The sequence below is a fragment of the Ursus americanus genome, chromosome 7 (assembly GCF_024610735.1).
Source record: "Ursus americanus isolate L20-20 chromosome 7, mUrsAme1.1.p, whole genome shotgun sequence".
NCBI classification, from domain to species: domain Eukaryota; kingdom Metazoa; phylum Chordata; class Mammalia; order Carnivora; family Ursidae; genus Ursus; species Ursus americanus.
This window is the reverse complement of record NC_142133.1, coordinates 49,718,226-49,732,219: the sequence shown is the minus strand read 5'-3', so window position 1 is coordinate 49,732,219 and position 13,994 is coordinate 49,718,226. Positions and strand designations below refer to the sequence as shown.

At 52.8% G+C, this 13,994-nt stretch overlaps 1 protein-coding gene across 10 annotated transcripts in view; it reads right to left on the bottom strand.

Annotated features, from left to right (window-relative positions):
• Positions 1–13,590, bottom strand: part of PAX8 (paired box 8) — a 55,260-nt gene extending 41,670 nt beyond the window's left edge. For all 10 annotated transcript variants that reach the window (XM_045808900.2, XM_045808904.2, XM_045808902.2 and 7 more), the window contains exons 1-2: positions 13,486–13,590; positions 13,032–13,139 (exon numbers count right to left, since the gene is read on the bottom strand). In XM_045808900.2, the coding sequence (XP_045664856.1) occupies positions 13,032–13,056 (25 nt within the window). In that variant the 5' untranslated portion in view covers positions 13,057–13,139; positions 13,486–13,590. The remainder of the gene's footprint in view (positions 1–13,031; positions 13,140–13,485) is intronic.
• Positions 13,591–13,994: the final 404 nt, after the last annotated feature.

Genomic DNA, 13,994 nt, shown 5'->3' with positions numbered 1-13,994 from the left:
ACCCGGTGTATGGCATTGGGTACGTTTTCTTAAAAAAGATTTTATTTGAGAGAGGAGAGTGGGGGTGCAGAGGGGAGAGGGACAAGCAGACTCCGCACTGAGTGCACAGCCCAACGCAGGGCTCGATCCCACAACCCTGAGGTCGTGACCTGAGCCAAAATCAAGAGTCAGGCTTAACCGACGGAGTCCCCCAGGCACCCCTGGCGCTGTGTTTTAACAGCCTGAGCTAAGACAGGTGGCTGGGATAGAAAGTGTAGGGGGGACAGGGTCTTTGGAGGAAATCCCCAGGAGAGGTGTCTTGGCCCTAAGTATGCTCCAGAGCCGCTCAGAGCGAGACGGGGTGTGTGCGTGGGGGGGCAACTTGTACAAGTTGTGTGGGCAGGCGTGCTTCCTCTGCCACAATCCCCGGGTCCCTTAAATGACCAACACACGCAAGCTAGATGCCACGTGCCTGGAAAGCAGGCGGCTTGTTGAGAAGATAGAGGTGAGAGAGGTGGGGGCCCAGGGACAGGGCTCGTCCCTGGATGGTGGCAAATGCAGATTCTCTGCGGTGCCTTCTGACGCAGGCAGGTGCATCTCACCATGTCACAGAAGTGGGGTGCTATGCACACCGGGTGGACATCAGCCAACTCCAGCCTCACATCAGCCCTAGCTATTCTGACACTTGGCAGGAGAACGGGCACCACACACACTTCCACCCAGAGTGTCGCCCAACGGCAAGCTCCACATAGCGAAACGTGTAACGTGCTGCTCTACCGATCCGAGATCCTAAGGAATGTGCAAGGTAGTGGCCATTAAATAGACAAAAAAAAAAAAAATTACACCTTGAACTTGAAGGTGGTTTGTCCGCAAACGCACTTTCTCCTGCCACTATCGCTTGGTCTCATTATATCCGTGAGCGTGTCTGCCTGCTTTGCGGGGAAACATTGTCTGAGAATCGCTGATTTATGAAGGTTATACAAATATTTGTTGATCAAATGTACAAAGCATTCATGATGACACCATATTCTGTGTAATAATCAGTTCACGCAGGTGCTACGGCAAGCCTTGTGCGTCCACGAGATTGCGGTGCACACTCAGTGGTCCCTGAACGTTTTTGTGATCGGGACCATGTGTGCTTGTAAAGCTGCAGGCTGAGGACCGAGGGGCTTAGGGGGCAGAGCTGTCGGGGAATTCTGAGCAGGGGTGAAAGATTAGACAAGACATTCTCATGGTCTGAGCAGAGGAAGGAGCCCACCAGTGACAGCCCTCAGCCACCTGCCCTCAGTGTTGCCATCCTCAGGGGACCGAGAGGTCAGATTCTAGAATAAGCAAGCCCTGCTGCTATTGCTTGCCTGCTTGGTGATGGTGTCCTCATCTGGGAAGAGCCACCATGGACCCCAGAGATGGAACATTGCTAGTGGCTCTGACACTGGTCCAGCAAGTGGCCCATGTGAATGACTGTCTTTCGGTCTCATTTGAAACCAAATGAGGTTTGTAGGGCCCCCATGACACCTCTGTCCTATAACTTCAGTGGGGCCCCAGGGAGGAGGGCATGGCTGGACCCTGGAATTCCTCTGCTCAGACTTCAAACCGTAGGTTGCAAGAACAAGGAGATCACAGGCCAGTGACCTCATGCTTAAATTGATCCGAGTTGACCCACAACACAGAGCAGATTCCTCGGATACCTTGGACCCCACTTTCTCTACTGTGTCGATTACTGGTGCTTCTCAGCAGTGTGGACTCGATCGGGACTGGGCAATTACACCTGTGTCTTCCTGGCTGGATCTCTGGGGGTCTCTGAGAGCAGGGGCTTCCTTGGCCTTCTTTTTTATCACGCACAGACCTAGGGCAGTGTTCTGCACACACATGCACTTTGTAAAGGCTTCTTCCTAGTGTTTCTATGTGCAACAGGGTAAGTACTGTACGTACGTGTGTGAGCATAAGTCACCCATGTGTATATGAGTGTGGGTGTAACTGTCTGTGTGGGTGTGTCCACCACGTACAGGGGACTAGGGCAGGACAGCCTGGCGCCCAGGTACAAAATTTAAGGAGGCACTCCCTCTCAGGGCCAGCCTTACCCTTGCATGAGCCCGAGAGTGAGCACTTCCTTAAATTTTGCCCTCCGATGCCTTCCTGCCTCGCCCTAGTCCCAACCCTGGTTGGGTGTGTAAGTGAGTGTGTATGTGTGTGGCTCTGTGTGTTTGTATGTATGGGAGTGTGTGTGTTGTGTATATGTGCACATTTGTGTGTCCGCGTATATCGGTGCCTCTCCCTGGGCTTCAGCACTCCCTGTGAGCAGGTGTGGGAGGCCCCGATTCCCGGTTCCCTGGGTCAGTGCTCACTCAGAACAGGCCGCAGCCAGCACTCCCTGCACTTGAGTCTGCCCTCACTCTACCCCAGCACCCTCTGAAGGCAGCCCGGTGTCACAGAGTCCTGGTTGTAAGCACGGAGCCCCTGCTGTACCATTAAGCCCGGGGGGTCCGGGCAAGACACACGCCCCTCTGAGTCTCAGTTTCCTTGTCAGGAAAATGTGGCAACAGGGCTTCACCTGGGAACCCCTGCTGGCCTTGACCAACTTCAGGTCCGGGTAGATATTTGGTATAACAAAACCCTAGAGAGCTGCTGTGTGAGGCCCCCAGTGTCGCGGGAGTTCAGGTTGCCCAGATCTAGAAGGGCAAAAGCCACAGAGAGAAATACTCCTTTACAAAGTGGACTGTCAAACATACCATAAAAATAAAGTGCTGGGGGGCCTGGGGAGCTGGAAAGGAGGGAAGGCTTTAGGGGGAGGTGGCATCTGAGCTGGGCTGGTGGAGGATACCTGGGTGGGGGAGCCCCCGACCGAGTGCTTCACAAGCCCGAGGTCAGCCCGTCCTCACAGCAGCCCGCGAGGCAGGAACCACGCATCTACTTTTCTGCGTGTAAGTGGTTGAATGCGACTCAAAACCCCCAACGCCAGCCCCTTCGGCACTCCCCTGGGGAAAGATAGGCTCCCTGGCCTCAAGACGGGCACCATCTACATGGGGTGGGTCTGCAAACACACACAAAATGGTCTGCAAACAATAGAAGGCTGCACACAATTGCGTCCTTGCCTGCGGTACAGACAGTGACTTCCAGGGAGGTGGGGACAGAGAGCAGTGTGGACAGGGGCACGGCAGGCTCCCGGCCTCAGGTCTCCCAGGGAGATGGATGCCTTCCAGCCAACAGGACCCAGCCAGCCAGCGACGCAAGTGTGAGCAAATCAGGACAGCAACCGTGTCACTGCCGGCAGGGTGCTTGAGAGCAGGGCTCAGCTGCCCAAGGGTGAGCCCTGAGGTCCGGGCACCTGTCCAGACAGCTCTGTGGCCAGCAGGAGAGGGGAAGCTTGGGGGGCTGGGGATCTTCCTGGTGCGGGGCATTGTCATGTCATCACAGAATATGAGGACCGGAAGGACCTGCTCCTTGTCTCACTGGCAAGGAGTTGGGGGGGCCTGGGAGGGAAATCCTATAAAGTCCGCACATCTCTGCAGGTGTGGGGGATGTGCGTCAGAAGTGTCCGGCCAGCGTTTTGATTCAGCACACGTGGGCACCTCTCTGTGGCATTTGCCCCTAGAGATCGGCAACATCTTGCCCCGAGCCAGCTCGGCACTCCACTCCGGAGCCCCAGTGTAGACCCCCACGGAGCTGGCTGAGCCCACACAGGCCCACGTGCTACTTCTCCGGAACAAGCGCTCCAAGGACCCCTAGACTCCTGAAGGCCAGATGAGCTTTACCTGTTGCCGGCAACGACGTGGTTGGGCTGGGGTGGCTGTGGGGAGATAGAGGACCTCTGCTGTTCCCACCACCCGGGTTGTTAGTTTTCAGTCCCTGACCCGCCACTGAATTGTCTGGTCTGATTAATTGCCTTCCCGGTGCTGTGGGTCTGTCCCCTCGACAGGGAATCCCAAGACTCCAGTGGCCTGCCCCGAGAAGGTGCCGCTCACCCGTCATTTACCTTGACCACGGGGGCAGTGCATGCCACCATCGCTGGCGCGACGTCCTGCACGTGGCGGATGGCCCTCCACGAGGGCTTGTGACATTGAATTACACTGCTGACCCTCAGGTTCCAGCTGGCTCCTAGCTTGACTCTAGTACCTCTCCTGCCCTAACACTCTCTCTCCCATCCTCATTCCTGCCCCTGTTCCCACCTCCAAGTCACAGCCAGATGCCCAAGGACCTGGCAAGAGGTTGCCCCATTCCTGCCACCTCCATTTGGACAGCCCTCGAGGATGATCTCCGTGTGACATAAGACAGAAACGGAGCGGTAGTCAGTGATTGGGTGCTCAGCTAATTTTAAATGTCAACCAGGGTTTGCCGTCATGACAATGCTGGATTATATTATTCAAAGTAGGAAAACATAGATGGAGGTAGGGTGGAGGGAGGGAGAGAGAAAGAGAGATTAGTGAATTAAAAAAAATAATTGTATGGTTTTATGGCGATTAAGAACAAGTCCCAAGACATGTGTTCGTGTGGTCCCCTCTTACTACATGCCCAGCATAGCTACATATCCACTTCCACGCACCTGTCCTCTAAGACCCTACATTTTACTAAAGCCCTAGAATGTTCTGGATTCCAACGTAAAGTCCACGGATAGCTCATTCTAGTGTTTCCCCTATGACTGGGTTTTCTGGTACAATAAAGTAAGGAATCATTTTGCAAGTGGGCTGCAATAGCAGCTGCTAGTGGCCAGGGGGTCCGAGCCAGCCCTTCCCATGGGTCCTTTCACTTAATCCAACACTCGTAGGCGGTAGGCCTATTGTTTTGTCCTCTTGGAATACTTAAAAGACCTGTCCTGAGTTTTAACTGGAACAAAGTTTCGATGCTGGGTTGCAAGTTACTCATGGAGAGTTTCACAGGAAATACTAAGACAATGTAACATTTGGCCATCTGCCCTGGAGAATTTTTGGACTCTCCTCCCTGGTGACCAGTGTAGGGAGCAGGACAAAAAAAATTCTTGAGTAGCTGCTATGTGCCAGGTGGGGATACTGGTCATACCTTCAGTACTTTCTAGAAGCCCTGCAACATCTTCGTATTTCATACACGTGAGGGAATTCAAACCCAGAGAGACAACTGACTTGCCTAAGGTCACGCAGGGAGAAAACAGCAAGGTCCGCCGCAGGCAAAGCCTCCAAGGCATAGCCCCTCCTGCTGCGTGTGGGGACGGGGAGGTTCACATGGTTCTGGCTTCCCAGTGACTGCAAAATCCTTCACCCTCCTGACACCTCCTGGCCCCGGAGTTTATTCTAGGAATAATAGTTCTGCTGTCCTCCTAGAGAGGCTGAGGGATAAAAAATGCAATGCACACAGAGGACCCTGGGTGTGCAAACATGCAGTTCACATGATGACAGCAGATTAAGCTGTTTCTTAGATGCGTCACCCAACCAGCTCCCCGACCTCTCTGCTGTGCTGGTCTGACAGCGACAATATGTCCCAGGGGACTAATTAGCACTAACTACTCAGGTCACTCCAAGGCCACTTAGGAGAACACGTGCAAAAGAAAAACTGATGAGCATTGTGGCTGAAGACAAGAGAAGAAAGACAACAGTTAAAAGAAGGGAGAGAAAAAAATGTGTTTTTTTGTGGTTTTTTTTTTCTCGGTCTCTCCGCTTAAACTACAGATGGGTTTCCATCGGAGAAATGCAACCAGCTCGGAAGCTGGGCAGCTACTCTCACGGCAAAGAGTGCAAACGTTCAAATTAAAGGCCTTCCCAGCTAACGTTACACACTGAACCACGGAGGAGGCTCTGAAGAAGCAGACGATTTGGTTTTGAACCCGAGTGAGAGGTACCCCGAGGAAGCAGCAGAAGGAATGAACCTAAACTCGGGCAAATGAGATCCGGCACCTCAAGTGGCTGCCCATGGACTGGGCGGTGTCCCCTGACTTTGTGGACGGGTCTTCCCGGTAACTCTGAAACTTTCATCACACCCACCGACTCCTTAATCCCTGAAATGGACCCAGCTAGGCAGGCCAAGGGTGGTTTGGAGATGCCAAGGGACTAAGTTCCTGGCTGGCCTACGATAAACTGAGGTACCGGAGGATAGCTGTCCCCCTTTTTTGGTGCAGGTGAAACATGGCAGCCTTGGGGGCAGGCATTGAAAGAAAGCCCCCTCTCTCTGCCTTTCCCAGTGGCTGATCATTTCCTTCCTCCTCACAGTGACCTCCAGGAAGGACATCTTGCTAGGTACCACTTCTCCCATTGCGCAGATGGGAAGACCGAGAACTGCACTGAAAAGGGACCTATTCTAATGAGCGGGACAGTTAGGGCCCCTGATGAGGAGAAGAAGCTGACAGACTGAAGGCCCTGCCTGTCGCTGTCACTATTGCTGTCGGTACAGGCCCTCTTGTCCTCTCATCAAGTTCCCAGCAGAGCTGCAGGTGTGAACCATCCAATGCTCCAGGGAACTTGGATGAGCGGGACTTCGGGAAGGGGGGCAGGGGCAAGAAAGGTAAGCGTCAGATCAGCCTTTCTTAGCATCCGTTTCCTTCTCTTCTGTAAAAATGTCAAAAACAATACCTGCCTGGTAGAGTCCTGGGAATTAAATTAGAGGATGATGTGCCCTTTCCAGTGGAATACCATCCCAATAAGAGCCCGCGGAGGGAGGAAGACAGCTTTCATTTACTGAGGGCTCACTAAGGGCCGGGGTGTGCTGAGTTCTTTGTGTATTGTTCCTCTTTCTTAACTAGAAAAGTGGCATTGGCAGACTGGAGCAGCCGTGGGGCTGGCTGCACCGAGCCTTAGCAAGACTTGGCATCTAATTCGGCATTCAGGACTAGGGAGGGATCCTGAGGAATGGACACAGAGACAGAATCCACCGATCTCTGCAGGAGCACCCTGAACCTCCCTCCCCTTGATCTTGGACACACCTCAGTAAGGAGATGCTGGTTCCTGCTCAACCCCATTCCTGGGGAAGGAGCCCCAGTCAGGGTAAAGCCCAGACTCAGTGACATGAATTGTAGGTTTGAAATAGAAGACTTCCTGGAAAGATTTTTCTGGCCCATGGCCCATGTAAGAGACATTTGCTTGCTGTGTCCCCACCCGGCCAAGGGAGAGATCTAGAGAGGCTTTCAAAAAACCCAAACAGTCTTGTCAACCCTAACTCTGGACCCAAGGAAATAGTTATGACCCTCAAAGATCCGTTTAAAAATGCCCTGACCACAGATAAATAAGGAAGAGGGGACACCTCTGTCCACCCACCCCTACCCAGAGATTTCATCACTGAGTCACTGATCACCGACTGAATGACCTGGGATTGGCCTGGGATAGTGGAGCTTTCAGGAACCAGGAGCCCCTGGACGGCTGTTCTCTATTCCTTCGCCCAAACAGAAACATCAACAGTCACTGTAGATACCTCCCAGGCAGAATGTCTTCTAGCTCTTTCTCCAAAAGAACCCTGGCTATAGTGTTCCAGTCTGAGTCCAGAAAAGAATCACTCCCCCAAAGAACTCTGAGTATGGGGGTGCATTCTCCTCTTTTTATGGGATGTTTTGCAACCTCACGTCCTATCTCCGAAGGGTGTGGGGTCAGTGGGGGCCAGTGACTCAGCCGTTCCCCAAGTTTCAACTAAACAAAAGCCAACTACAGTCTTGAATAGGGGTGCATTCTCCTGCCCTCTCCTTTTATAATCACCTTTTTTTTTCCCCCTTAAACAAAATTGTTTCTTTTATCTTTTGGCTCCTTGTGTACTCAGAACCACAGAGCTCAAAGCTTTCTCAGCGCAACTGAGAACTCGGCACCTCTCGGACTGATAAATAGAGCAGCTTTAAAATGCTTAGAACTGAAGACAGACCAACTGTGGCGAGAGAAAGTAAACACATCCATGCACCAGTCAACCCTAGCAAGCTCCTCGCTGAGATTACAAACTGCAGTTCCTGCCCGAGCTGGCGAGCTGGCGAGGATGCTGGAGCGGGCTGCGTGCGGAGAGGGGGGCAGAGCCACCAAGCAGGCTCCTCTGCCTCAGTTAGTCGTGCCCCAGAGGGGACGGGTCACCTGGGAGTCTGCTCAGGACCAGGTTTGGATATTCCTAAGCATAACAGACCCTGCCAATGGGTTTCCCGTTGGTTTCACACTTGGAAATGTCCCAAGAGAAGAGGGGACCCGCTTCATTCTGATTGAAAAGGACTCATCTCCCTCACCCCACGTTCTTTGTGCGCAGGTGAAATTCACCAGTGAGAAAATTGGGATTTTTCACAAAATAGAATATGATCACTACATAATTTCGTAGGAATATTTGAGGAACTTTACCTATGAAAAATAAATACTTGAAATATCCCCCCCAACACACACACACAAATTGTTTTTATGAGAACCAATTAATAAATGCTAATTCATTCAGGCATATCTCTACTAAATTACTGTTTCATTTAATTGCAGGGGAATTTTCCATTACTAAACTCTCCCTTGCTGATTTTTTTTGCATTATTTATATATTTTTTTTCAGTTTCACTAATAGTGAGATTGGTATGTGATATTATCTGCTGTTTGTACGTCTTAAATTTCTTTTTTCATTTAAAATGTTTCCTCATTCTTGCAGCTCCACGTAATCTGGGAGAAACATCATTAAAAGCAGACAAGATTTTATACATAAATGAAAAAGGCACTGGCTGAAATTAACCTGGCAGGAGCGCATCTCGTCTGATTGTGCTTTTCTCATTTCAGGCATGCATGAGTGTGCGCAAGTATGTGTCTCCACTTTGGGTTTGTGTGGAAACGTTCTCCTGTCAGTGAGTCACAAGTCTATCTGTGGGAAGACTGTGGGCATAGAGCTGGGAATGAAGATCGCAGGGGCTTTAATAATAAAAATAAACAACACTCAAATCTCTTTACAAGCTCCCAGAGCACAACACGTATTTTCTTGCTTCCTTTTTATGGACACCAAATCAAGACTTTGATACCTAGACACCCAAGAGCCAGACCAGCTGGCTCCTGAAAATCCTGCCTCTTTTCATGCATAAAAAAGTGGGGAGGTTCCAGTGGTGTTTAGGGGCTGCTTAGGGGCTGTGGTAGAGATCCGTGTTCAAAAGGATGTGTTTTGAAGTAGAATTTGCATTTTCTTATATTGAATGACAAAGGTCCCGTGCACCTGGCCACCTTCCCTTCTGCAATAAGTTCTTTCATTTTTATTCTCTCCAGCCACCTTCTCCCTCTCTCTCTCTCCTACCCCTCCCCCATTGCCTCCTTTCAGGGTCTTTCTTTTGCTCTTTATTCTGCCCCTTCTTTCTCTTTCACAGTAACATATTCTGGAGGATGTGAATGATTAAACTGTTTACTCCGAGGTTTAAGTACGAAAAGGCATGTCACCGAAGTAAAGTTTCACCTTCATACCCAACTCTATCAATAATTACAGAACAGGGATGATGATTAGTGAATCTTTCTTACAATTAGCTCTTACGAAAATGATGCCATTTATTCTCAGCATACTGAGTCCTATTGATTTTACTTTTCACAAAAATTAATTGCAAAGCATAGTAACCTCCAAAATGAAGTCAGCATATAAAGGGGTTGTGAGTAGATCCAGGGAAAAATATATACCCAGGAAACATGTACCCCGTTAAAATTTGAAGATTTGAAGCCATAAGTAGAAAGTTTTGATATATTATTGTATTAGTGGATGATCTCCTTTGAATAAAAATATTGCAATAATTAAAATTTCATGAGACTGATTTTTTGTTTTGTTTTCCTTCACTTTCTTTGTCCTCTTCAGCAGAATTAGACAGAGTCTTTTTGGGTATAGACAGATAAAATTAATTAACTTTTCTTCCACCCCCAAAAACGTCCCAAATAAATGCTTCCAATAGACATCAAAAAAGTGTCAATTAGAAATAATTACTTCTTATCAATCAGTGGAGCAATTAAAGTGACAAAGCTTGAAAAGATACTTATCTTAAAACTAATTCACAAGGTAGCTAAATTATCTCCTAATTAACTTGCATTGAAGAGGGTGGGAGGATGGACCATCTTGAAACAAAGATGAATTGAGGAACCCCAATACCTCTTTATGTTCCTTGAGACTGTTTCCCATCCGGAGACCTTGTTTTAAACCCAGGCAAGAAACCTGGGAAGAGAATAGATCCTTCCCGAATGCATTTGGTCCCCTTTCCTCCTTTCTTAAACCAAGAGGAGGGAATAGGGCTTTGCATCTCAGATCTAGGAAGTTAGAGACATGTTCCTCCTTGATCTGCAGTCTCATTTGGCCACTTGAATAACCTTTTCTCAGTAGCTGGGGAAGAGGGTTGCTGCAAGTTATGACGCATAACTTTTAATGACAACCTGCTTGCTTTTACTAAACTCTCTTCCTCACTGGTACAGTATTATTTTCATTTTAATATTTGTGTGGCATTTATCTTTAAACATTAAAAAAAATGGTTTTTGCTTTAAAGGATCTTTGTTCCCTGATGCTACAAAATTCCCGGTAGATTTTACAGAACGTTCAGCCCATTGCTGACCAGCGCATCAGAATAACTCCCTATGCGCTCTCCACGGCCCTTCAGAAGAAAGCTCGTAGAAAAAAAAATTAAGACCTCTCTTCAAAGCAAGATCAGCCGAGAGAGTGAGTCAGTGCAGGGCGAGGGGCAGCGGCTGGCCGGCTGGCCCGGTGGGCAGAGGCCGCGCAGGAAACTTTTCTCGGGCTTCTCGGGGTTTTTGGAAACGGTGCGCTGGGCCTCGGTCCCGCGAAAAGCCCCGTGGCCGGCTGCGCCCCGGGATTCTGCTCCAGAGAAAACGTAAATGGAAGCTTTCCAGGCAAAGGCGAACTCAGGAATGGAAGTGCCTGGGGAAAAGAGGGAAGCTGCTAAAACCTGAGAGATATGGGCTTCTAAAAACCGGAGTCAGCTTCTGAATTTATCTTTAAATACAGGCAACGGTGTTAAGTAAACTGACTAGATAGACGGAGGTCTCTGGCTCAGGTTTTCCTGAGAGAATTTAGAAAAGAAATGGGATAGCCTTGAAATGTTTGATCTGTGTTTTAGGCAGTTTTCTTCTGTTTTACTAGCATAAATTAAACGAAAGGAGAAAGGCTCATTTTCCCTCCTTGCTGCTTTATTTCTTTCTTTGTTTGGGGGAAGGTTTAGAAGTAGCCCCTCTGCCTTCCTTAAACGGAAAAATACCTCTGTCCTGGCCCTGCCATGGAGTGGACGGCTCTCTCCCCAAACCCAAGGACAATTTGCATCTGAGCCAGTGGGGAATCGGCCTCTCATCTTCTGGGCCTGTTGCTGATTAAAAATAAAGTAAAAATAAATGGTGTCTTCCCCCCCCTTTCTTTCTTTTATCCCCATTTATTCTAATGAGTGCTTCTAGAATGAAAATAAGTAGCGAAAACAAAATCAAGCCAACCCAAGGGACCGTGACCTCGTCTTATTTCTAGCAGCAACAGAGGGAAAGGGGTCTGGTTCAACAAGGTAAATTCGAGGTCCCAGGGCACCCACTCCTACCATCGCCTGAAAGGTCAGGGGAAGGTCGGACTGCGGGCGGGGGGGGGGGGGGTAGAGATGAAATCGGGAACCGAAGGGAATTGGCCCGGACCAGGCTGTTGTACGATGGGGCACTAAGCGCTGAGCGTTCCGCCTCGGAGACCGTCCTGATCCCGAGGCAGGGCAGACGTCCGGTATTGTACCCCGGTGTGGCTAATGACCGAGGGGTTAAAACCTGGTCCCGGCTTCAGAAAGTGGTCAAGGAGCGCGCGCGGCACCGCAGCGCGGCCGCGTAGGAGGTGCCAGGCAGGTCCGCTCGGTTCCCTGGCCTGCCGACCCCGCCGCTCCCGGGAAGGGCCGCGAGGTCTCTACTCCGCGCCCCGAAAGCGGCCCCGCGCCCGCAGAGGCGGCCGTGACGGCTGGGGCAGCGCTCTCCTAGGCGGACCGGGGTGGGGAGACAGCGTACTGCTGACTCCGTCTCCCACCCTAGAGCAAGCCAGAAGGCACAACCTTCCGGCGCCTCGCGGGGATCCCCCGCACCCCTAGTTGTAGAGCCTCGGCTCCCGGACCCGAGACTGCGCGGCGAAGCTCGGACTCGTGGCGCTCTCGGCTAAATAGAGATCTCAGCCGCGCGCCGCGCCCGATCCGACCCTGCTTATTATAACAAATGTCCCGTTTGCCGAGCGGGACTTCATATTCGCCGAGAATTCATCTGAAATATTGATTTCCTCTCACTTCGCCGGCCCAAATCGATAGCGTTGCGCCCTGGCCCCATAAATCGCCTTCCCCGCGGCCTGCCCGGCTCCATCCATCACCGCGGGCCGGCCGCGCCTCTGCCCGCTGTCCACACTTGCTGCGCGCCGGGGCGGCCGTGCCCACCGTGCCCACCGCGCCCGCTGGCCCCGACCCGTAATACCTCCCCCGACCCACACAACCCCGGCCTGGGTCGGGAGGCGGGGAAGAACAGGCGCCTCGGCCAGGGACCCCGAGCGCTTTGGAAGGCCCTGGGCCGGGTCACCACTGGGGAGGGGGGTTCGGCCCCGCGGGCAGCCCAGTGCTCGCAGGCCGGACGCCCCGCGCGCCGCTCGCCGCCTGCCCCAGGCTCGCCAAGGAGTCGAGAGCAGCCGAGAGCACTCAGAGGCCCCCTGGGCCCAGGACCACGGGCTTCTTTCCCGCTGGCTTGAGGGGTGCCCGGGGCTCACGGTCCCGCTGGGGTAGCCAGGGGCAAGAGCTGCGTGCACCCGGGCATGAGGGCTTAGAGGTCGGGAGCGGCCCAGGGCCTGAGAGGCGCAGAATGTCCTCTCTCATGGGACATGCAAGACGGGGGTGGGGCGCGAGGGACACCCCTCTGACCCGCACGGAGAGCTCCTCACCGCTCCGTGTGGTCCGCAGAAACCAAGGCCTGGAGAGGGCGGCTCGCCGGGCCGAGGGGGACCTTGGGGCCTGAGAACGGCGAGACGCAGCGGAGAGCTAGGCCAGAAGCGCCCCCAGCTGCGTCCCCGCGCAGGTGGGTCCCACAAGCCCGGAGCGTAAGCTCCCCAGCCCCACCGACCGGAGCGCACGCACGGACGCACGGCGACGCGGGGGCTGCGGGGGCTCCGGGGTCCCGGCAACGCCGCGTCCTTACCGGATCTGATGGAGTTGTGAGGCATCGCCGGGGAGTCGCTCGCAGCCCGCCGAGGGCTCAAGGCTTCCTCACGCAGGTCCCCGCCCCGTCCGCCGCCACGCCGCTGCCCTGCACAGACCCAGGGGAAGGGGCATGAGATTCGATGTCCCCTGTCTTATGCCTTCTCCCCGGGCCCTATCCCTTAGGCTCTCATCACGTGGCAGGAGTCGGAGGATTTTTAGGCGAAGGGTGGCCCACCTGGGCCTGGCTAACACACGTTTGCCCGGAGGATCCGGGATTGGGGGTCCTCTGAGGAAGCCCCATACTCCAGCCCGGATGCCCTCTTCCTCCGTTGCCCCAGCCTTATCCAGTTTAACTTAGGAGGGGAAAGGCTGCCAGGCCCCCTGGGCCCCTTTCCCTTCTCGAATCACCGCTGTCCCCCAGTCAGCTTTCAGCCAACCCCTGGGCAGCATACCTGGCCAGCCGGCCGCAGGACCTCACTGCCCGGGTCAGCCCACGAGGGTACCCTGGGCCCTGCGTCTGTCCTTGTTCTGAAGTTTGTTCCCATCCACCCGGCATCGCCGACCGGTTTTATCCCGCCAGGGCCCTGAGAGATGGGTCTGGAGAGGCTGGCAGGCCGCGGATTGGCTGGCTGGGTGCAGGGGGGTGCGGGAAGGGGAGGATTTTGCAAGGGGGACATGGCTGAGTGGACTCAGGAGTTAGAAACATTCGCTGGAGCTTCTGTTTCCAGCGGAGAGAGGAGAGGCAGGCAGCTGAGCCCTACCTAAGCAGGCCTGGAAAAATTGGAGGAGTGGGAGAGCAAGGCCTCAGAGCCTGAGGATGAGGGTCTCCGGGTCCTCCTGGGGTCACTGACCACCAGAAGTGAGAGACACGGTTTCTCTGCCACCCCTTGCATCCCTTCTCTCACCCCCTGCTCTGCTCTGGGGAAGCAGCCTTTTCTTTTATAGGAGGGAACTTTTGTTT